A 24,936-nucleotide genomic window follows, 5' to 3' on the forward strand; every position below is an offset into this window, starting at 1 on the left:
CACCATTTCAATTCAAGCGTACATGTTATTTTTCTTTTGAAAATGTGACAGAAATGAAAGATTTCTACTTTTCCTATGTTTCAGGCAGTAAGTACAGATCCTGTTCCAGTAAAACTACACTATGATAAATCACATGACCAAGTCTGGGTGCTAAGTTGGGGAAACATGGAAAAGAATTCACCAACTTTGCAGGTGAGGCAATCAGAATGATTATATGGAAGGAAATATAGACAAGTTGAACCTTTGTGTAATTGCAATGTTTTGTGTGTTTTCCATTAAGCATTACTATTGTGACCCCAGCAGGGTCAGTGAAATGATTTCAGGCAACAAGAAAACAACTCAGACAACTGACTTTGCTAAAAATGATAGAAATTATTTTCAGCACCCTTACTCAAAAGTGAAAGTATTAGTTTGATAGAATAAGGAATACAGCTGAAATCAGCATCAAGTTTCTTCTTCTAGTCTTTTGAGAGAAAACTGTTCCTGTTTATGATTTTTTTTGTCCCTAATTAGAGTAAAAACTGAATTTTAAACATATTCCTGTTTCACTAAAACTATATTGACACTCTGCAGTTGACATGCTCCATCTTTATTGCTTTTTTTCAGATATGAAATAGTAAAAGTCTTTACTTCTCCCATTCCTCTGAGCAGTAACAAGCATAAGGACAGTTACTAAGGAAACATTTCAAGAAATTATATTCCTACTTTTCACTGCTTTCTGTTCCTTATTTAAAGTAATTCTCTGATAATATGGTGATCAACTTTATGTCATAATCTAAAAATTATTATTTCAATTTATTTTCCTTTTCTTTAGAAGTTAATGAAATCTTTATGTATCTAAGTATGAAATAAACAAGATAAACAAAAAGTATAAAATATTTTAAAATATTAATATGAATTAAAATTATTATTTAAAGTATTTAAAGAAAAACAATAAGAGAAATTCAAATACAGGCCTTAAGCAGAAAAATTAGCAACATTTGAAAACACCTTTTTAGCACCCACATATTCTTAGTAACTGTAAGTATGCAAGGTAATTTGTGGGAGTGTAGCTATCATGCCTCCCCAGAAAATGACTGATAATTGAGTTAATGTTATTGTGTTTTAAAGTGACAGATCATCCTAACTCTCATTTTTCCTTACGGTACAGATGAACAATTAATTATTTCTTTTTTTTTTTTATTTAAATCTGCTCTTAAGTGCATATATGTGAATATTATAGTGACTATTATATGGAATTGTCTTTTATTCACCCATAAACATTTACCTTAGAGGAGGTCTGAGACTTAGGGGTTCAAGAAAAAATTAGTTCATAAAACCTTAAGGAATGTGTAAATTTAAATCAACTTGCTCTTTGGAAATAGATCTGTGCTGTGTTGAATTAACTCATGACTGAAGAAGAATTGGGATCCTGCATAGCCGTAGCTTCCTGTGGATCAGTTAATAGTATCTTATCTCTTCACTCTGCCTGAAATGCTTAGGAAATTTAATCTCACTCTAGAGTCTTATGTAAAAAAAAAAAAAAAGTAAACAAAACCCAAAGACTAGAAATATGGACTCAGCGGTGGAAAAAAAAAGGGAGGAAAAAAGTAAATATGAAGATTCAGTGGTCAGATATGTAGCAGTTCTCTGAAATCTATAATGCTGATCAACTTTATTCACTGTAATCTGGGTTCTTTTTCTTAGTAACTGGAGGATAACAGAAGAGATGGAATACAGAGGCAATACTCTATTTTTTTATTGGGATAGAGATTAAATTTTTAAAGAGTATTTCTATAGTTTCTAATGATATTACTTTATGCAGGTGATAACACAAGCCAGCGTGAGTGCTTCTCATCACACAATCCATACTCAGCCAGTGGGAAAACAGTTTGACCAAGTGGATGACTTTTTCATTCCATCTACAACCCTCACTGTTACCCATATAAGGTAAGTTTTAATTCAATCTTAATTAATTAACTTTCAAATGTACTATGACATTGCCTCCAAAGAATATATAATTTAAAAACTTTTATAAATGGAGACCATACCACCTATTTCAATATTGCTTTGGAACACCCTTCTTCATAAACAAATTACAGGTGAGTTTTATAGCAAACAAGCTAGATATCATAATAAACATATTTATTAGAGTTTTTCTTCCTTATCTCATCAAATGTTCAAAAGTATCACTGGTCTGTGTATTAAAATTGAGATGTAATATCATCTGGGATTTTCTTGAGGAATTGATAAGTGTAATATTCAAATAATTCCCTAATTTAGGAGCATAAAACTTAATTGTAAATAATACTAATTTCTTCTGTTCCATAGAGAGGTTACCATATATAACATTCACCATATTGTGTTACATACGTTTTGTATTGGAGCTATTTTGTTGAAACTTTTGGGGGTTTAAAAGGAATTGTGATACAATGTAACTTAGCTCTTTATAAACTGGATTCAACTACTTATTCAGTTCATTCCACATGTTTTTAAAGCAAACCATGTCTGAGCATGTAACATAAAAGCTTTTTAGATGCATAAATAAAATCAGTCTTAATTCATAGGTGCTGAATATATGATGTTAAAGTGGTTCATATTGTAATCCATGCTATGAAACATTGTAAATTCCTGGGACCTTAGATATTTCTTTCAGTCAATATGGGATTGTCTTGTGTTTCTGCAAAGAACAAACAAGTTCTGTCTGTGATAGAAATACTCTAAGTACTTTAAATAGATTTTAAAAGACAAATGAGGCACAGAAAGAGAGCATGAGGAAAAGAGGGCAACAGTAGAGGCATAAAGGAGGAATCTTTTCAAGGTCTTCCCAATGCCTTTTAAATGAAAATCTATTTTCTTCCTCAAAATGCATTAGTTAGAATGTGAAAGATCATTTTCTTTTCATATTTTTTCAGTAACCTTTCCACCTGTAGAGATTGATATATTCAGCAGTTTACATCTGAATATTGTATTACTATGTATTTGCACTTTGTATGTTTAAGACTGTTAGTTTCTTTGCAAACTGACACAGTCTGTTTCAGCTCAAAACATCTCTGCAAATAATTCACTTAGGTTTTTATTCTGCTTTTCCAAGTTCAAGTTTCTACAGTAAATTGACTCTGAATACCATTACTGCCATATTTCTTAAACTGAGTAGATAAACACATATTGTGTCCCTGAAGTAATCTGCAGTCCCCACACTAAGCCTTAGAAAGATGTTAAATAATTCTGCTGCTTTTGGAGCAGGTTTGTCTTGGGAGAACAGAAGTTACTGCTTCATAAACTACCAAGTACTAGAGGTACTAGCACAACAGAACTGACATGTAGATACATAAATTTTCAAGTAAAAAGGAAAAGAAGAAGACAGATAGGTATAAACATCATACAAGGAGGGGAATCAGGACTGAGAAAAGAAAAACAGGCCCAGTTCAAAGTAATTGAAGAATTCATGTTGACTAACTCAAACAATTTTAAGTTGGTATTTTGCTTAAATAGGTCAAGTAGGTGCTTTCTGATTTGCATGGTGAGTCACAGCTACCTTCAGCTGGTGAGTCATTTCACCTGTACTATATGCAACTTAGGAGAAAGTTAATTAAAGAATAAAAGAGAACCCACAGAAATAAAAAAGGAATATGAAATTCAATTAAACAATGAAAGAATAACATTGGATAATGCATTCACAAGCCACATAAAGACAAAAAATATCTGAAGTCTGACATAAAGCCCCAGTAGTTTGTTCAATGCTCAAATCATAGTTTGGGGAGTTTTAGCCAACAAAATCAATTCAACAGCACTAAACTGGTTTTACCTACTCACAAACTCACTTGAAATGCAAAGAATCTTATTTTAGTTTTCTAAAATGCTATCTAATTTTGAGTGCCTTTTCTGGAAAAGAAAAAAACAAAACCAAAAACCCACTATGTGGACAAAGGCTGTATTTTTTTTTTAATGTATTCTTACAAGAGCTATTTGTGTGAAGTTAGTCAATCATGAAAGAATTTGCCTTACATAAAATGGCTGGGTTAAATAAAAATGAATTATGTGAGCAGTGTGTCAGGGCAGATTTTAAATTAACTGTACTCATCAAATTAGTAGTGATGTAGAAAAAAAACCCTGTCTATTAAATCTAACTTGTCACCAGACAACAATAAAAATGCTTAATAACAGCGGGTGTTTGTTAAAGATGTTAGGAAACTAACATAAAGTTTGAGCTTATCGTTGTTTGGTGTATATACTAACCAGGGGAGCATTTTATGACTGTGAATAGTGAAAACCAGCTAGAAGGGAAGTACTGGCTGAGTTTGCTGGTGTAATTAACTGCTCAAGGGACCTATTTAGTTTTTGATAGAAGTCAGTTCCCTTTGAACATGCAACACCAGCCCTTTCCAGAAGAATGAAAGGTTTCTGTAGCTAGGTTCATTTGTCACCTGTAAACTGAAATTTTGAATGATGGAGCAGAAGACAGAGTGTGCGTGGCTTACCAAATTAGAATCCAGAACCAAACCTTCTGTCTGCATAAAGTCATTTCTAAGCAAAAAAAGGGCATACCACTTAAAAATATGAATTAAGTTTCGTAACACTGTTAACAAAACCATCTACTACCATCAATAATGTATTGCCATCTATTGCATACTCTATCCAATTGGTTATTATTTAATCTCTGTAAAGAGGAAAGGAAAGGAGGTAGAGATAGGTTGGCTTGTTGATACATAGAAACAGAAGTCATAGAATCACGGAATCATAGAATCACAGAATGCTTTGTGTTTGAAGGGGTCTTAAAGATGATCTAATTCCACCTCCCCTGTCATGGGCAGGGATGCCTCCCACTGGATCAGGCTGCTCAAGGCCCCATCCAACCTGGCCTTGAACACTTCCAGGGAGGGTGCAGCCACAACTTCCCTGGGCAACCTGTTCCAGGGCCTCACTGCCTTATTTGTGAAGAATTTCTTCCTAATGTTTTGTCTAAATTTTCCTGACCCATCCCTACACAAATGGACAGCATCCCTATACTCTTCCCAGGTTCCCTGTACCTGTTTGCACTGTCTGTGCAGTTCCCCTCTTTGTCTTCAGTTTGACCAGCAGGTCTTAACTCAGCCACATGGGTCTCCTTCCTTCCCTGCCCAATTTCCTACGTATGGGGCCTGGGTCCTCTTGCACTTTATGGAAAGCATTCTTAAATATCTGCCAGCTCTGTCCTGCTCCCTTGTCCCTGAGAATTGTTTCCCAGGTGGTCCTACTAACTCCTTTAATAGCTGGAAGTTTGCTTTCCTAAAATTTAGTATTGTGAGTATACTCCTCACCTGTCCCATATCCCTCAGGACTTTGAACTGCAGTGACCACTGCTGCCCAGACTGCCTCTGATTTTGACATCACTAATGAGCTCACTTGCACTGGTTACCATCAGGTTCAGTATTGCGTCCCCTGGTGTAGGAGTGTCTATTACCTGGGTTAAGAAATTATCTTCAATGCACTCTAGGAGTCTCCTGGATTTGCCTACAGCTTGCAGTGCTTCTTTTCCAGCAAATATCAGAGTGGTTGAAGGTCCCCCAGTAGGACGAGAACTTGCAAGCATGAAGCTTAGTGTAGCTGGAGGAAGAAGGCTTCATCGGTAGGGTCTCCTTGATCAGGCAGCCTGTAGTATAAAGCAGCCACAAGGTTCCTTTTGTTTATACTTCCAAAAGACATCTGGTAAATTGAAGTCTCTCACAAGAACAAGGGCTAACGACTGTAAGACTTTTCCCAGTTGCTCATAGAATATCTCATCTGTCTCTTCTTCCTTTTGCCCTTTGGGGACATCCTTGGTCAGCAAGCCTACTGTTGTGCAGGCCAACCTATGGTCAAAATACCCAAGGTTTTTCTCCTCACAACAGGTCTGGAGACAGGTACTTATATCCCAGCTCTTCCTACTCCTTCTGTCATCATTCCCTCTAATAGGAATGACAGAGAACACTACCTGTGCACCTGATCCCTTCACCGTTCATCCCTAGGCCCTACGGACCCTTTTAATTTTAAATGTATACAAAGCTTATTCCTTTTGTAGATCCTCCTTTTAAAAATTGAATAAATATTTTCAATACTTACATATTTACTGAAAAGAAATTTTTATTTAGTGAGCTATTTTTTTGTGCCAAATCACTTCAGAGTAGCCAATGATCTTGTCCTGCTAATATCATTCCTTTATAGTGAAAATAGGCATTCACAATTAGTATGTCTGATAGATACAAAAGATGACTTGTGCAATATTCATCAAATATATATTCTTGGAAACCTAAGGAGCAAAAGGACTGATTATTTCAGCTCCTCTGTTCATAAATTGAAGTGAACAAAAGATAATTGGAATAAATTAAGGTCTATCATTATACTGCTGTAAAATATTTTCAAAGCAATATGAAATGAGCTCACTGAATTGGAGTAACTCTAACTTTTTAGATGTTTTAATCTTTTAGCAAGTATTTTAATTACCATAAAGTTAAATGATCTAACAAGTGGAAGAATGAGCAATCAACTCACTAGCAAGATGGCTCAGGATCTGAACAGAGTTAAAAAATTCTCAGTTTGAGTTTTCTTTCTTTTTTATTTCACTGTTGTGTATCGTACTAGGAGAAATAGTCTTTCTACAGTTATTCATTTGTATAAAACTGTCCAAAAAATAAGCTTTTCTTTGAATTGTAATTGGAATGTTCTGCCAGTGTATTCCTGTGAACCTTCTTAAATGAAACCCATGTAGGGTGATGATTCAGTAAATTTACACTTCATTCATTAGTTTAAGCCCCTACAGAGGTGTGAAGTAGTTGAAGGACTGAGAGCATTTTCAGTAGTTCTGTGCAAGTAAGCAAACAGAAAATATTGTTTTGCTTCAAAAATCCTATAATCAGAAAGAACTCTGCTCAGTGGTTTGCAAATGAAACAATGGCAGTGGTAAATGCTGAGTCACTGTAGATAAAACATCAACTGAAGAAAGAGAATTCGTTCAGGGGTTGGATTTTTCACATAGACAATATGATTTAGCTCAAAGATAAGGGACAATATAATATTTTACAAATTCAGTTAACAAGGCACGTTAGAGGAGTATATGACACATTTCAATTCAGGTTAAGTAATTAATCCATTAATTTTGAAATTAATGGACTAAATATTTTTAATTTTAAAGTTCATTTTCAGCTAATTATTATGATGTTTAATTAATAATTAATTGTGTATTACAATGTAGCTAAAATAAAGATATTTTTTATAATGTACTGAAATTTGGGATTGTTTCAAGTCTTGCAATATATAGGTATTTACATAGACAAACATAATCAGTCTTGAAAACTGTCTTGCTTTTGGAATCAGTTATCCTGAGTATCTTTTCCCATGTCAGTTAACAAAACAATACAAATGCTGCTTGACCAGTTTATGCAATTCACGCTTCAAATTTTTTCCTCTTAGGAAGCTTGAGTAAAAAAAAAAAAAGAAGATTATATAAAAAAAATTTCTACTTCAGTGTGGCTATTAATGAGAGTTTCCTTCAAATGTTACCTAATGCATGAGATTGCAGCCAGCCTTTGCAGCCCTATAAAGCTATAGCATCAATAAAAGAAAACTCCTGATGTTCTGCATGTCTTTCCACATCAGTTACACAAATGGCCAGACCCAACTTGATGAAGTCTAGTTGTATTTTGCCTTCTTTTATGTGCAGAAGTTATTATAGGTATATTTACCTTTGAAGTAATATGATCTATCCATCTGAAGTGGCCAAATCAACCATTATTAAAAATAAATAACTTCTGTACCTGTCTCTTAGTACCTATCTGCTTTTAAAATTTCAGTATGTATCAGTATATGAAAATACATGACATAATGAAATGTGTAAGAACATAACTTACTATAAGAAGAAACTAGTCCCTGCAATTATGACACACAACTTGTTGTATCCAATGATTAGAACTTATCTTAGGGCTGCCTTAATTACTCTTTGGTTTTTCAAATAAACAAATTATAAATAATAAGTTCCTGTATGAGATAACACAAATAGTTTTGCATATTCATGGATTCTAAAAATTTAGAAATTAAGGGGCTTTCCTTTGTTCTAAAATTTCTTGGATTGTTTTCTTGTGTACACTGTAGTCATTGGACAACAATTTGCAATAATTAAACAGTATATTTTATGTACACAGGTTGCAAGTGTTCCATTCATAGTCATTCATAGACTATTGCATCACCAGTACTAGAAAATTTAGGATTTCTCTCTTCCCTCACTAAATGTGAGATAGAAGTCCTGAGCTATATCTGACATATTAAAAAATGTCACCTCTTCCAGGAAGACTTAAAAAAAAACGATTGAAGAAGCCACCATAGTGTCTGGCCAGCTATGGGGAAATTTTCCTGGTTGTTTATTCATATGGGTAATTTAAAGATATTCTTTAACATGAATTTGGAATGACAGTCCACTTCTGTTCTCTGTATCTCACATGCTTTGCAAGTAAAATCTTAAATTGTAATTGTAATAACATAAAATAAATTAAAAAAGAAATCACAAATAATAATGTAATTTTAAAAGGTGTTCAGGAAACATATTATTTTTATTATCAATATGAGACTTCTTAGCTTTCTCTTGTAACCATGTAAGTGATTAATCCTGCTGAGCTGCAGAAGACAACTTACATACAGTTTCTTCCACAAATAAGTGTTTGAAAGTTTGGATATCAAGTGATTTTTCTGCCTGACTGAAAATTATCCCAATAAGAATGAGGATTTTGTTTATGGTGTTTAAAATGTCATGCGCTTGACTCAGCAGCATTAAATTTGTTGCACTCATTTTTTAAAGTCTAGAGCTAATCTTCTTAAATATGATGCAGGATGAACTGCTTCCATTAGTAAAAGTTTAATCGTGTTAAAAAATTACTTATTTTATAACATTAATTCCTCTCTCTTTCACTTATTGTCTAATAATGGAAGTTTTTCTATTCAAATTCAAATTCTGTGCTTGAAAACAAAGCTCATAGGAGATCCTTACATTCTAAGAATATAGCACTTGTCAAGATTCTTTCAAATCCTTGTAGAAATTATATTTTTTCCCTTCTGTCCTGTGTGGCTGTCTTGAAGTTCTTGATTTCCTTATGTTTCCAAATAATGGTCAGTATATGCTTAGAGAGAAAGAGAGAATTATTTTATTACGTTTGGCCATCATTGACTGTGGGGTCTCAACCATCCAGCTTAATCATCTTTGCAGTGAATTCCCTTACTGAAAATTGAAACAGAGAAAATTTCACTTCTCTGAGGTGTGAGCAAAGCAATAGCAAAGAAGATTAAATATCTTCAGTTCTTCCAGAACAAATATGTGAATATCAATCTCTGAAATCTTGGAATTCTAAAGATCACTTGTAATCAGGTCTCTCAGGTAATGTTCAGCAGATGTTACCACCTCTCTCAAACACATCAGGCCTTTGGTGGGATTCCTCCCCCACCCCAGCTTTTGCTGTATCCATCCCCCTTCTATTTCAAAATATTTTTGGATCTAATCAGAAATTTATCACTACTAAGAGAATCTGCTCCCATAGATCCAAAAATATTGATTCGTAGGTCTTACAATTGAATATTAAGATCCTTTCTGAATTAATCTATGAAGACCTAAACTTCTTTGTAACAATATTATCAAGTAAACATGTGAAGTGTATATGATTTTTGATGGGTTAGGTCTCTGCTGGCATCCATTTTTAATCCTAGAAGGGTATTCCTAAATCAGCAAGCAATCCTAATTCCTAATTATGATTCCTAATTCCTAGGTATGAATAAAAATATTTTTGATTTTCATTTAAGCAAATTATATCTATATATTAATTTTCCCATTCGCCCATGTATGTTATAAATTTCAGAGAATTCCTGTTATTGTATAGACTTTGTTTTCTTTTTATTGTAAAGATACAAATGTGATATTTAATTTGTAAGTCTGTAAAAACTCATAAACTTGAAGTTTTCAAACCCCAGAAATTCTTCCCAAGCAAGATTATTCCAAAACAGTCAATATGTTTTGAAAATGAGGCCTGCCATCAGATTCTGTTCATCACCAGTACAGATCTTTTCATTCATCTAACGCTGGTAGTGATGATCTTTATTTATGCTAAAATTGCTCGTATTCCATAAATGACCTCACAACCTTCTGTTCTGTGTTTTTTTAATTTTTCTTTTTCGTGACCAATTTTTTCACATGCTTATTATTTAGGACTACCATGTTAATTTTTCCAAGGTATGGTTTTAAAGTCACATATTAATGCTTCAGATGTTATGTTTAGGAGGCTCTTTTTAAATATTTCGTTTACAGTAATTGTGACAGGTGGATAAATCAAATTGGTGAAGAGGACAAAAATCTGTAGATGGGTGTGTGAATATACATGTTCACACACACAAATATTTAGAAAAATAGAAAATTAGCGAGATTGTCTCCAAAATGTAAATATGTCCTCAGATAGGAAGGTACTTTGTCCTTGATGCTGTTATTTATAAATACTAAGAAAGGAAGAAAAAAGCCTATTCTAATGCAAAACAAAGATGTGAAGCATTTTTCTTCCTATTCTTAATGCGGTAAAGAGCATCAGGAAAAAAATTAGGAAAACAAACTTCAAAGGTCAAAGACTGTTGTAGTACCTGAAATAAAGGCACCATTTCTGCTGATGAGCCTTTTGTTATCAGACTACCATTTCTGAACTGCAGAAATTAAAGAAAGGTCTTTTCTCAGCAACCTTCCAGAAATTAACTATTCAGGGCAAATGGAATTTTGTGAGTCCTGAGGGGAAGACTGGCATGCTCTTGCAATGCTAACAGTTTTTTAAAGCAGAAACACCTCCCAGATAAAAAATGTGCTTTTCTTCTAGAGGGTAATGTTTTATTTGTGCAATATGCTACAGTAATTTTAATACAAAAGGACAATAAAAAAGAAATTATATATTTTTAAATTACTTAAGTAAGGAAAATTAATGGTGTGATGATTTAAATAGTATGAATGCAAGGCCTCTGAAATAAAATAAATCAGTGTAAAAAGTCTTTCTTAGAACATCTAGGTAAGCATATAAAGTGAAGTGTAATTTTAACAAAGGAAATCATGATTGCAGTGTGGCATATCAGGTTCTTAAAAAATCCTTAGCTAGAGGAAAAAGTGCATCTTTTCTTTTGGTTGCACTTATGATGAAACCTCATAGTACCAGTGAAGGCAATTTAGCTGTACAGCTAAGAAAATAGTTCTTAGACCAATTTTAATTGTTCCTTAAATGTTCATATTTCCTTCTCCAGAGCTACTGTGGATATCTTCATTTCATCAGAAAAAATCTTTGGTATATAACATACTTCTATTTTAGAATTGTTTTTTAAATGGTAGTACTTTCCCATCTTGCCAGATTAGAAACATTTTATAGGATCAGGCTCTACACATCTGATCAATAGATTAGATCAAACATTGTACTAACAGAGCTGGGTTTATTTTTTTTCATAGACTTTGAAAAAAAAAAGTTCTCTTTTAGGATGTTGAGTGATTTTAAACACAAATATTAATCATATAATAATATGAAGCAAATAAAAATAAACTTTGTTCATACAGGGCTGCTCTAGATTCTGCCTTGAGTTTCGGTTCATGAATTTTTTTCTCTCATGGCCTTTGCTTTAGTATGCGTTGCACAATAACCTCATACAAATGTCATAGTATTATAAAGGTAATTAATGATGGTAAGACAAATTTAGCCTCTGTAGGCTTGAATTTTTTCTGGGTTATCCACCCAGGACCCATGTGAAAAACTGTGTAATGTAGGTGGTATACAATTCCCTTGCATGACTTTCATAGTTCCTGTCTGTACAAACAGATTTAAATTCATCTTTTAAACACTGAAATATTACTAAACTTTTAAAATCAGTAGATATAGCATATACCAGCCACATTACATAATATTTAGTATTTATTGAAAAATATTTGTTAGAATTTGGAAATGCAGTTTCTTAGTGAGAGCTATTAAAAGTAGTATGATGTGATGCCATCTTGATCCTTTGCAGGAGATTGTGGTGTTAGTTCTAACAGACTATGTCAAATACTTTAACAGTGACATGAAAATGTAGTTCACTAAGAAATAGCGATGAACAAAGTTGCTTTTGAAAAATTTGTTTACAAGGTTTGCACACAATTCTTGGAGCTCTGCAAAAGCTTAGGTATAAAAAATGAAAGGTAGACCCTGAAGAGCTTTTATTTGTTATTTCATTGATTCTCTAGCCTTGAGAAAAATATAGAAGCTGATAGTTCTGGTTGGAAATATATACTTTTTTTGTGGAAAGCAAAGTGAATTAATCGTTTTCCGTTAAAACACCCTTTGGCAGCTGTGAAAACCATCTTCAGAGATCCCTGAAAATTCTGAGAGGGACTGACTTTCTGATTTGAGCTGTGTTTTGCATGGAGCCTTACCCAAGATTCTTCTCTAGCAGTGCTAGCTGCTCCTCTAAGCAGTTGTTTCGATTTCTGACTGAGAAGTGCAACGTTAATAGCCCCTACAGTTATGTAACACCTGAACTTATTATAACGGCTTGGGGAAACCGACCATCTCATTTGTATAACTGTAGATCTCACATATCGACATACTGTTAGTTGTTTGAACTTTGATTTTCCAAATCTGTGCAAATTTTTATAAGGCTATTTTCAGTTATTATGCTTTTTTATTGACAGGATGTTTATGGTCAGTGCAAGGTTCAGATTTTAGACCCCTAGATTTAGGTGTGAAAATACAATGTATCTGTAGGTGTAAACTGTCAATCTGCTCCAGTCAATGGAATCTATTCTTTACAGACAATGGAGTCAAGAAGGCAATTTTGCCCACCACCTACAGGGCTTTGGTAGTGGTCACCTGAACAAATTCTCTAGTCTTTTTTGACCCTATGTACTAGATCTCTGCTGGCAAAAATATCAATTTAGATGCTTAACTCATATGCAGATATGCATACTTATGCATAGAAATGTAGCTGTCTACAGGAAAGAAATACTACCTATAGAGAATTATTTTTGTAGTGAGGAGATGTGGTGAGGCTAAACATTCATAATGTCAGTTCTTCAACCTCCTTATTACTTTCTGATATGATCATAAAAGAGGTAAGAAGCTTGATTAGGATTGCAGACACATGTGTTTTCTAGTTTACTTCATAGTAGTAGGAGTAGAAATATAAACAGATTGATATTTTTATGTACTCTGGAAGAGACAGGCTTAAGTCATGTATCATTTTTGTCTTCTCTTATTTCCTTGTTCATATATCAATTTTTAATAAACTGATGAAAAAAACAGATTATAAAACCTATAGTCCTTAAAATTACCATTGTGGCAATGTACTCATTCTGCAATTGTGCTTAGTCTGAAATATACAATTTTTAATTTTAAGGTGTATTACTTGAAATCCTTACCAGAACTACCCAAAATTAAACTCCACATGGCTTGAGATCTAGCACTCTAAATATTCTAAATATTCTAGATTATATATGATACTGAAATACAAGCCTCCAACTATCCAATTAATCAACTGTGTCATGAAAATGTTTATGATCAATTCTAAAGATTTTTTTCCTAACGTCTAGTCTCAAGCTCCGCCAGGGCAGGTTTAGACTAGACGTTAGGAAAAAATTCTTTACAGAAAGGGTCATTGGGCACTGGAACAGGCTGCCCAGGGAGGTGGTTGATTCACCTTCCCTGGAGGTGTTTAAGGCACGGGTGGATGAGGTGCTGAGGGATATGGTTTAGTGTTTGATGGGAACGGTTGGACTCGATGATCCAGTGGGTCTCTTCCAACCTGGTTATTCTGTGATTCTGTGATTCTGTAAAGGTCAAGACCATGTCTGTCCCTTGAGAGGACAAGGAAAGTTCATCACTTTCCAGGATCCTACCATTTGACCTAAACGAAACATCAGTGGACTCCTCATAGGCATGTTTGGAAGATATATGATTTTGCAGAGAGGAACACTAAAAATATTTGAAACATTAGAACTGAAGCTCAGAACATGCAAGTCAAGGATTAGTTTTAGTCATCCACTTCTGGTGTTAGAACTAAAAACAGCCAAAGGAAGGATGCCCTAGTGCATATTTTTCTCTATATATTTCAACTGCAGACTGAGATATTATACCTGCTATATGTACACATAATTCTATATGCGTTTTTATGCTATGTAATGCATGCACTCTTTAAATCAAATAATACATAGCTCCATTAAAACTGTGCAGACTAAAAGCAAGTAAGCTACAGGTATGTGAGAGTCCTATTTCGTGCAGTTTCAGTACTGAATAGGTGTGGTTTTTTTCCTCTTCTTATCCTTCCTTCTGTTCTGTAAGATTTAGATGACAGAAAAAGCGTCTGAAGACCAGAGAGTTCTTAGATGCTTAAGGATCTTTTGCTATACAAATGCACACAGTCGTTACAAAATGGGAACAGAATCTTTGTCAGTTCTACTCAGTTACGTTAACTATGAAATAAAATGACTTACAAGATAAGTCTTTGCCCTATGCCTGCATCAACTGCCTTCAGAGAATGGTGGACAATATACAACTTCCATGTGTAATAGCTGTGTATTTTGGTTTGAAAACGATGTCAAGCCTTTCCAGATATGGAAAGGAGCATTAGAATTTGGCACTGCTGAAGTTCAGGCAATAATTATTGACTTTCTGGCACTGGGAATTAGTTTCTTATTAAGCCTTTCCCAGTACTTAAAAATAGGAAAAAAATGTACTTGGGTACTACTGGGACGAAGATGGAAAGTTACACATATGTGTAACATCTTGTAACCAGGAAACCTTCTGTAGAACTGGACGAGTCACTCAAGATTTTAACCACGTTTCTGTTTTTCAGGTTAGTTTACAACTACCAATATTTAACACATTATACAAAGGATATTTCCACAATACATTTTGTATAATTTATTGAAATTTAGCTTCTTGTTATGGAAAAAAACTACAGAAAACAGAGCAGGAATCTGTACACATTCTATTTTTTTTCAATCACATTGAAAGCATTTTCTCCATAGATAGAAAGAATAATGATGTAACAGGTATACAAGAGCATTGAGATATTTAAGAGTAAAAAGGAGTTCCTGTTCATTCCTCAAAAGCAAAATATTCCCATTGTGCTATGCAACAGTCAAAGCTACTTAGGCTGAATAGACTTGATGAAGAACTTGAAAGGAATTTTATAAAAAAACAGCATTACTCTTTTGAAAACATAATGAACTATTTCTCTGCAGTAACAAGGGGATTTGGTCTGGTTTGAAAGTAGCTAACCACCTTACAGGACAGTGATTAAATAAGTATTTTGGACAGTGAAAGGCAGCTAGCTATATAAATCCTTTTGTGATAACGTACACTGCACTCGCATTTTTTCATAAGTGAAAGTCATCTGTTGTACAAAATATGAGAATTTATATTAAAACAGAAATTGTTTTTACACTTTATACCTTTCATAAATAATGGAACCTAAGGTGATGGAAATTTTATGAAAAATAATGTGACAATTGGATTTGATAAGAGAGAGGAGAGTAAAACTTATAAAAACTGATAATACTGATGTAAAACAATACTCTAAGATTTCCAAAATTAATACCTTCTAAAATATGAGGTTAGCATTCATGCTTTATAGCATAAATTACATTTCAGCAATAGGCAAGTTCCTGTGACCAAGTTATTCCAAACACACTTGTTGAAAGATTTCCCATAATCTGAGACATTTGATATTCTGATGAAAGAAAGAGGAGTAGTTTTGGTAGAGCATTAATCTGACTTTCTGTATAGATTCTTTAGTTTGTCAGCTTTGCAATGAGAGATTTCAAGTTAACAGTTTTGCAGTAGTTAGGGAATGGGGTAGTGATAAGTATGAGAACCATTATGGGGAAAAAAGAACCATTGTGGGCTTACTGTTTCCTGTGTTCAAGTTACATACAGGTTTACAGTTCCATAAAACTAGAACCCAAATCCCATATTTAAAGACACTTAAATGCTTTAAAAATACTTAAAAAAAAAATCTGGTCTTGAATGTATATTTTGAGACAATAGAAGTAGTAATAACTTATGTTCTTAGCTTAGTCATTACATTTATTCTGCTCTTAAATATGTGGTTTGAGTTTTTTCATTAAGATTAGGAAAAAAGTAATCCATATGAGCTTCACTTTTTTTTTTCTTTTACATGTATTTTGCTATTAACACCGTGTAGGATATTATTCCTGTCTCTTCTAAGTTAATTTGGACAAATTATTTTTATCTACCTCAGTTTCCCTTTGTCTGAGTAGTGTGAAGCTCACTAGCTTTTGCAGAAACCTAATGACTCCCTGTGGTGATATGACCCCAGACAGCAGCTGAGCCCCCACTCATCAGGAGCAACAGGCACTTTGGAAGGAGTTTAACTGTTGAACATGATGTTACATGGCATGGAAAATCCCTTAAGTCAGTTAGGGTCAGCTGTCCCAGCCGTTTCACTTCCCTGCTTCTTGCCCATCCCCAGCTTATTTGTAGGGAGGACCAAGTGATAAACAGAGGAGGACTTGATTCTGTGTATACACTTTTCAGCAATAACTAAAATACTGCTGGATTATCAGCTCCTTTGTTTACAAATCTAAAACATCACACTGTATAGGCTAGTATTAAAAAAAAAACCACCATCCCAGTGACAGCCAGTATACTACTCATACAGAAAGTGCTATAGAGTTGCTAAGTAGTATTATTCTTACTTCTCTTAACTCTTTGTCACAATGTATGATTGAACATCTTGAAAATCTGGGATTGCAACCATTATTAATTCATGTGGAGGGAGCAAAGAAAGAAACAATCTTATATTTCACAATTCTAGCATATACTCCAACTGGAGTGATATTCACACCGTCTACAGATTCCCCCTTGCATTAATTGTAAAATAAATTATTGGAAATGTTAAAATTTGCTCTCATATCTTGCAGGCTTGAGTTGCAAATGATGCTGATATGCACACTGACAAATACCTTTATGTGCTCTCTGTTATTGTGCATGATTTCGCTGCATGGAAGAGACAGCTGGGTTGAAATTCTCATAAATATTAATCATGGATTAATGAACAGTGGGAGGCTTCTGCATATCAATGTATGTGTGAGGAAACTTTGCAATAAAAACACCACGAGCTATCGATAAATCGTTTAGGAAAAGTGAAGGTTCTCTCAAGTATCACTTGTTTTCCAAAGGCCTAGTCATAAAAAGCAGGCTAATAGTTCATATGCAACAGACACAATTTCATTGAATGATTGTGAGTCGGGTACACGCAGTAGGGCAGGTTTGTGTTAGGGAAGAAGATGGAATCTGATTTACGTACTGAAATGAACATGGAGTATATGTTTGTGCAAGCCTAAGAATTAAAAAAAAAGAAAAATGTGAAATTTCAGGTCACCAAATGTCACAACTGCTACTTTCAAACTCAGATCTGTGTCTCTCACTGGACACTCATCTTCCTGTTACAACATTTAGCCCAATCTATACTATACTAACTGACAGAATAAATTATGTAGTATGTTTTTTTTAAATAGTTTTAAAAAAACAAGTGCTTTTGAAAAGTTATAATATCATGATAGCTATGGGATTTGGGAATGAAATGAAACGTTAAGTAGTAGTGTGGACTTCTTTACTCAGATTTAATAGCTTTGCTTTAGTTAAAAAAAAAAGGTTAGCGAAAGCTCAGTCCGTGCACTCGCTGATTTGCTTTATCGTGACCTCCAACAAAACTTGCTTACTAATATCAATTTTGTGAAATTGCCCTGTTACACTGGGTGTACAGAAACCACCAGAGGACAACATTTTATTACACCTCTGGTAAATCACCCTCTTTTACTACGTGCAGCGTTTTTGAGTCCTCCAATCTACTAACCTCTGTAATCCAAAACTGCCTTTAACCTAGTGGCATGCAATTCTGTTTTCTGACAAAATTGGTAAGCACTACTTTTTACAGTTGCTCTTGCCTCCTCATCAGAAAGATGAAGGCCATGAAAGCAGTTAATAATCTGATGCTGGCTTACTGAGAAGGTTTTGGACAGAAGGGAAGTACAGACAAATTCACCTGGTGGCTGGAAGGGCACTTAGGTTCCTGGAAACTGGGCTAAAATTTATTTGCAACTGGTTATTGTTATGTGTAAGCAGATAATTGTTCTGAAGCAAGTCTCTGTGATCTATTACTGTTCCACCGACCTATCCACCATGATCGTCTTCATTTAAATCAATAAACCTCAAATGACCATTCCGGCCATAGAACATCTTTCTTTCAAAGTGAAATTATAGCTGTTGTAGTTTCAAATACCAAGCAGTGTGTGATTAAAATCTGCTATATGTATGCAATTTTGATTATATGAACAAAGCAAAAAAATTGATGTTTCATATATTTAAGCTCTAGAAGAGGCCATGAGAATATCTTGTCTGACTTTCTGCATATACCATAGATTTAAAAAATTTCAAATAGTCATCCAGAGATTCATATAGTGAATCTGATATTTCTAACTGTACATCTACTTGGTTTTGGCCAAATTTCCAAAAAAAAAAAAAAGCATAGCCTTTACCTGGAGATTCTCCTCGCTCCTAGTCTTTTAATATTGCTTTTTAGAAAGGCAGAAATAAAACAACATAAAACATTCTTAATTTTTTCTTCTCAATGTAGAATACAAATATGAGACTGTTGCATTATTCTTACTCACCTCTCTCTGTATATTCCTCTAAGGACTGTACAAGCGCTCTTGGATCTTTTTTCTTTTTTACTTCTTAGGCTCAGGTCTCATATTGACCTGCATATCTGTCATGATCCTTAAAATTCTTCCACAGTTGCTGCTTTTCAGGGTATTTTTCTGTATTTATGCCCTGCATTCCTCATTCACATGTAAAGTTGCTCAACCTTACACTAAGCTGTGTTTGAACACATTTTGTTTAAATGAGCAACTGATTAATATAATTACTTTCCTGTCATTATTTACAACTTTAGTGTCATGGACACATATTTGCATCCAAATTGCCTGTGAAAATATTGTGAAGTGTCAGATTGGTACTAAGCAGAAGCAAGACTTCCCTACAAAATGATGATGCCATGTTGGCAACTACTTTTTATTACAGAGAAATTATTTTCCCTTCACCTATCAGTTTTTATTACAAGGAAGGTGTGCCCTCCTGATATGCAGTTACTTCCAGCAAGGTTTTCTAATAAAGAAATTAAATTAAGTATGTCTGACAATGTTCATTTTTCCATAAACCCGTGTTGACTGCATTATGTTCACATTTTCCTGTAGTTGGTTCTTATATAATCTATTTTATTATTTCCGAGGATATGTATCAAGCTATTCACCTTAGCTGGGATAGCTGACATTATCTTATGAATATTTCAACAACCTACTTCTAGACTTCAAAAATTTTGCTGTATTCTGAGATTTCTTTAAAAGTTAAGAGCTAATCAACTCTTTTGAAATTATCAGGAACAAATGTAACCTAACAGTATATGTTCCTATAAAAACCCATTTATCGTCTTCCTTAATTGCAAGTTGGAAAATACTTCTTTATCTTCAGGTAACAAAGGTATAATTTCTCATTCTTTAGGGTTTTTTTGCTATACCAGACATGGAATCCTTAGCTTTCCTTATCAGTTTTCTTCATTTTCTCTTTTTCCTTCTGTATCTTCCCTCCAGAAATTCTGTTACTTTTTCCATCCTTACACCTCTGTCTAGCAATTCTCATGGACTAAGAATCAGTCACACAAACCCCACAGGCACATGAACAGACTTGTCTCTTGATTTGTTCGGCTTCCCAAAAACCCTATCCAACAGCTCTTGCTGAGACAGGCAGACAAGCAAATGTATCAAGTACACAGCTTGCCAGATCCTTTTATACCCAAGAAGATTGGCAGCTTTGAAGTATTTTTCGACCCATTTCTTTTTCCTCTGGATTATTGGGCTGTTTGAGTATTTACATGTCTGTCCAGATTTACTGAATTTTAATTGGGACACTGAAAAATTACAGGCCATATGACAGGCTGATAGAGAATTTTTTGAACAATAGTATTGATAAAATCCCATTAATTCTAATAAATTACTTTTGGCAGCTATAATTCTGGTTCTCAAAAGTTTACCAGCTTCCCACTTTGTATCTTTTCTCTCACCCAAGAGCAAAGTTTTATCTGATTTTAATATTAACAAATATTATTTTGTCAAACTGGTTTCCTGTATTATTGTTAACAATTATATGTTTTAGTTGTCTGTACTTTCTCACATCTGTCTTTTTAGGATCTCAATTTTAGTGGTAGCCTTTAGCATGATCAGTTAGAAACTGTATTGGGCATTATATAGCCTGTATTTTCACCCAGACTTTGCCAACAGATCATTATCTAGCTTTAGGCAACTCATTCAGCTTCTTTCTTCATTTGCTGTAAAGTTTGTAAAGTGCTTTGAAATCCATAAGTGAAAACACTGTATTAAGTTCAATGTATTATTCTGTTCACAGAGCTGATCTCTTAGTGTATTATATCCAAAACCATTGCCTTCTAGGCTAACATTACATCTGTGTCTGAACTAGTGGATTTTAAAAAAAAAAATTAACTAGAAAACATTATAAGAAAGTAGAAGTACATTTTTCCAGGGCTAGAGAAATGAAGGAAGGAAGGGAGGGAGGGAGGGAGGGAGGATATATCTCACAAACCTGTGTTTTCCAATTCAGAAGTAAGCAGAACACAATGAATAACATGTATAGTTGTAAATAATTTTAAATCTGCAAAGTTGAGAAGATTTAAGAATGTGAAAATGAAAAATCACAGAAAAAAATGTATTAGACTGCCCCTTGCACATTTTTAAAGTAAGATACATTGTAAACATTTTTCAGATGTAGCTGATTATCAGAGTATAAATGATTAACTGCTGCAGCAGGAGATTATAAAATCAAGTATCTTAATAGCTTCAGAAGAAGGGCCATTAGATCTCCTAAGTACAACAAGTAAAGCATCAGGATAAGGTTGTTACAACCTTGAAGCCAATTTCTTCAGTTTTCAAGAAAACTTAATTGCCAAACCTGAAACCACTATTTAAATTGCCAGAATGATCTGTTCAAGATTATAAGCTTTTTACTTGTGGCTTTTGGACTGCAAGCCAAGAGTTACAGAGAGACAGAGGAAACTGCAGAAGAAACAAGAATGCTTTGGAAAGTTGTGGTTGAAATACTTGAGTCATGATGTGTTACTAGCTGGTTTAGGTTTTGAATTGTGTTTGCTGATTTTCTGTAGAATAATTATGTAATCACCCCTGAAGATCTGGAGTCCCTTGCTGTAGAAAACTATCTTTTTTTTTTTCTTTAATCTGCCTGGGCTAGTGTGAAAGCTTATGTCTACATTCTGCTCTAGCTCCTAAACTATTTCATTCATACAGATCAAGTTAACCAACAAACATTAATTAAAGTATTTAAATGATTCCACAGTAACTGAATTAATCTTAATGGCATGCAGCTAAAAATAAAATTCTGCCTGGTGATCCTGGTCTTCCTGTATGACAGAACAACATTTTGTGTGAATGGAAGAGTAACTTGACATAAAGTTTATGCTTTTTCTAACCAAGACAATTTAATTCAGGTTGTATTTATTTATAAGTGCCTGAATAATCAATGAAAAAAATATCATAATCAGCATCGCTCACAATCGCAGGCAGTCTGATTCACGCTTGGTATTCTTGGTGTGGGAGCTGGATGGTATGAAATCCAGAGGTCCCTATGCTTCTATGTGGTCCTGTGATACTGAAGCAGTATGCAAGGATGGAGGTAAAATTAAAGATGATCTTTTATGCAAATGTCATTCACCCAGTCTTATGTTGGAAGTACTGACTGAATAACATCCTGAAACCTTTTTGCTTATTACTTCAATGATTCACTGCTTAGTAAATATAGTGAGATTGCAAATACAATGTGAAAATTTTGTGCTGTTATCAACACAATTGTTGGAAAATTCTGGCTGTCATAGTGCTTTATATCAACAGGATGTAAAAGGTATTTCTAGATTATATATCAGCACAGACCTTCATTCATAGGATCAAAGATTCAGAGGAAAATGTTATGTTAAGGAATGTGCCAAAGGAAAAAAACTGTGTGGGAAAATTACTGTGAAAGGTACTTAGACTATAAGGGAAACTAATCTACTTTCACATAACTCCACAATATTTAGAGAAGTGGTTTTTGCATATATATTTGTGCAGGTGAAACTTATACCTTAAGAATAGAAAACAGCCATATAGTTCATATTTAAAACGTTATAAACATTCAGCTCTAATATTTCACCATATTGTTAATGTTCAGTGAAAATTCCTTATGTATGGAAAATCATAAAGGGTCATCTAAATTGTAAGAAATATGGGACTTGGATAGTTGGGAGACATATGCCTAAATCTTTTTATATTATTTTTTTCTGAATTAAAATGAGGAAGATTCAGATAATTATCTGAAAAATAGCCAGCGCTGGGTTAAGTTGATGTTACCAAGAAAGTTGAAGAACTATATGAAGTGAATTAAAATATGTGGGATGTACTGTCTATTGACTTTTATCTTGTTCGCCTTCCTGGCTTTTTAAAAAGTTAAAACTGAATAGATATGCTCAGAATAATGTTTACCTTTTCTTATAAATCAGTAGGAAAAAACCTCTTCTTTTCTCATTAATCACATACATGGATTTTTTACATTTTGTTTGGTGTACTTGAAATTACAAAGAACACTAAAGCTATAAACTCTTTCAGACCTAAAGCATCTGAAGATGATATATACAGCAATACACTGCCGCACATGTTTACTTACCTACTTTGCTTATAATGACTTCCCCCATTAGTACATAATACATGTAATAACTCTAACTTTCGTTGATTTTGTGCTTTTCCTTCCAGGTTTGGATTTATTCTTCATAAGGATGAGCCCATGCTTCAGAAAATTGATCTAGAAACTATGTCATACATCAAGACAATTAATTTAAAGGATTATAATTGCATTCCTCAATCGCTGGCTTATACACATCTTGGGGGACTTTTTTTTATCTGCTGTAAACCTGATACCACTGGAGCTGTCCTACCACAGCTTATAGTTGATAGCGTTACTGATTCTGTAATTGGATACAATGGTGACGTAACAGGCACGCCATATATCTCTCCAGATGGACACTACCTTGTCAGCATTGATGATGCAAAAGGTCTCATGAGGATCCAGTCCATAACAATGAGAGGAGAAATACAGGATGCATTTGACATTCACACTAATCTGCACATATCTGATGTAGCTTTTCAGCCATCATTCACTGAAGCTCATCAATACAATGTCTACTGTAGCTCCAGCACACAAACTGATGTTCTCTTCGTGGAGCTGTCCTCTGGCAAGGTTAAGATGGTGAAGAGTCTGAAGGAGCCTGTCAAGGCAGGGGAATGGCCTTGGAACAGTAAGAATCGTCTTATAAAAGACAGTGGCCTTTTTGGTCAGTATCTCATGACCCCTTCCAAGGAATCTCTGTTTATCCTGGATGGACGGCTCAATAAGTTAAATTGTGAGATCACTGAAGTTGAGAGAGGGAACACAGTAATTTGGGTTGGAGAAGCATAAGGTCCTGTGTTAGATATTTACTGAATTAATAGTTTTACAGTACATTGCACTTAAATTACACTGTTCTTCAGATTTATACAATTTTCATTTGAAATTGTTAGACCTTTCTATACCTGTTATTTGACTAGAACACAATTTGAGTCAACTTCCACTTAAAAGTTACTAAAACAATGGCTACTTGATGATGGTACTCCTTAATTATGAGCTGAGATTGTAATGTTTGACTGAACTAACTAAATATTGAAATTGATGCTAAATATATTTCATTACTTTAAAGGAAGTATGGAAATAAACCCCAAAAGCTTCAGGAAATTTAGTATATGTTGCTTTTGTAAATGGAAGACATAAATGTGATTCAAGTTTTGGGTTGGTTTGCTTCAGACACAAAATAAGAGCTATTGTACAGTCTTTGACTGCTTAAACTGAAATGTTATGTCCTGTTCTGTTCAGTCCACTGTTCCATATTTTTGTGCCTTGAAGCGAAAGTTTCAAATGAAAAGTAAAGTACAGAAATTGTATAATTGATTTCCACTGTGGCTATAGGATGGCTTGTTATTAGAAAGAAACCTTTGGTATCAAATTTCTAGTCACAAGTTGTGGAACATACATGGAGGGGAAAAATGGAGAAATTATATTTGCAGAGTTTTCTGATCACTGCAGTTTGAGGATTTTATTTTTATGGTGAATCTTCATTGAGAGAGCTGCTTGCAGAAGCTTAACCTTTTTTTAGAGAAAATAGATGTTAGATTTTTCAGCAATCACAAGGTTCCATAAGCAGGGAGTTGCAGTTCTGCTAAAGAGATACATTGCACTCATCCTTTCAGAGTAAACCATGTTCTAAAAACCTGGCATCACAAAACTTCACTTATATTATCAAGGAAACTGTTATTTAAAAACAAACAAAATGCATATTAAGAAACTGAAAATGCAAAGAACTGAAGTATACAACCACTAGATAATATTTCTGCTTATGCATTGTACCATTTACCCATATTTTTTAAACTATTTGGTTAGCTCAACAAGTTTTCTAGTTTTCTATTACATGCATCCAATTAGATTAGTGCAAAAAGAAAAAAAGAGGAGAACAAAAACTTTGTATTTTTTATAGTTTGTTTACTTAGAATTCTAATATTAAAAATGGTTAAACATGTAAATGAGAAAAATAAGATTCAAAGAAGTAGAATAACAAGTCAGTAGGATCAGAAAGCCAGCAGTAAACAACTATCCAGGCTTGGATCAATGACTTAAAAGTTTAGAAGTATTTTTATTTTTATTGTGTTTTTGCTAAAGAATGCTTATAAGCTGTTAAACTGACCTCCATTTACTGAAGGCAATCAGAAAAAATATCGTTTTTTAAACAAAATTTTACTGCAATTTAGAT

At 34.0% G+C, this 24,936-nt stretch overlaps 1 protein-coding gene across 3 annotated transcripts in view; it reads left to right on the forward strand.

Annotated features, from left to right (window-relative positions):
• Window positions 1-24,095, forward strand: part of FSTL5 (follistatin like 5) — a 286,299-nt gene extending 262,204 nt beyond the window's left edge. For all 3 annotated transcript variants that reach the window (XM_069855803.1, XM_069855804.1, XM_069855805.1), the window contains 3 exons: window positions 85-192; window positions 1,805-1,929; window positions 22,853-24,095. In XM_069855803.1, coding sequence (XP_069711904.1) covers window positions 85-192; window positions 1,805-1,929; window positions 22,853-23,555 — 936 coding nt within the window. In that variant the 3' untranslated portion in view covers window positions 23,556-24,095. The remainder of the gene's footprint in view (window positions 1-84; window positions 193-1,804; window positions 1,930-22,852) is intronic.
• The last annotated feature ends 841 nt before the right edge of the window (window positions 24,096-24,936 follow it).

The sequence above is a fragment of the Phaenicophaeus curvirostris genome, chromosome 4, assembly GCF_032191515.1.
Source record: "Phaenicophaeus curvirostris isolate KB17595 chromosome 4, BPBGC_Pcur_1.0, whole genome shotgun sequence".
In the NCBI taxonomy this organism is placed as follows: Eukaryota; Metazoa; Chordata; class Aves; order Cuculiformes; family Cuculidae; genus Phaenicophaeus; species Phaenicophaeus curvirostris.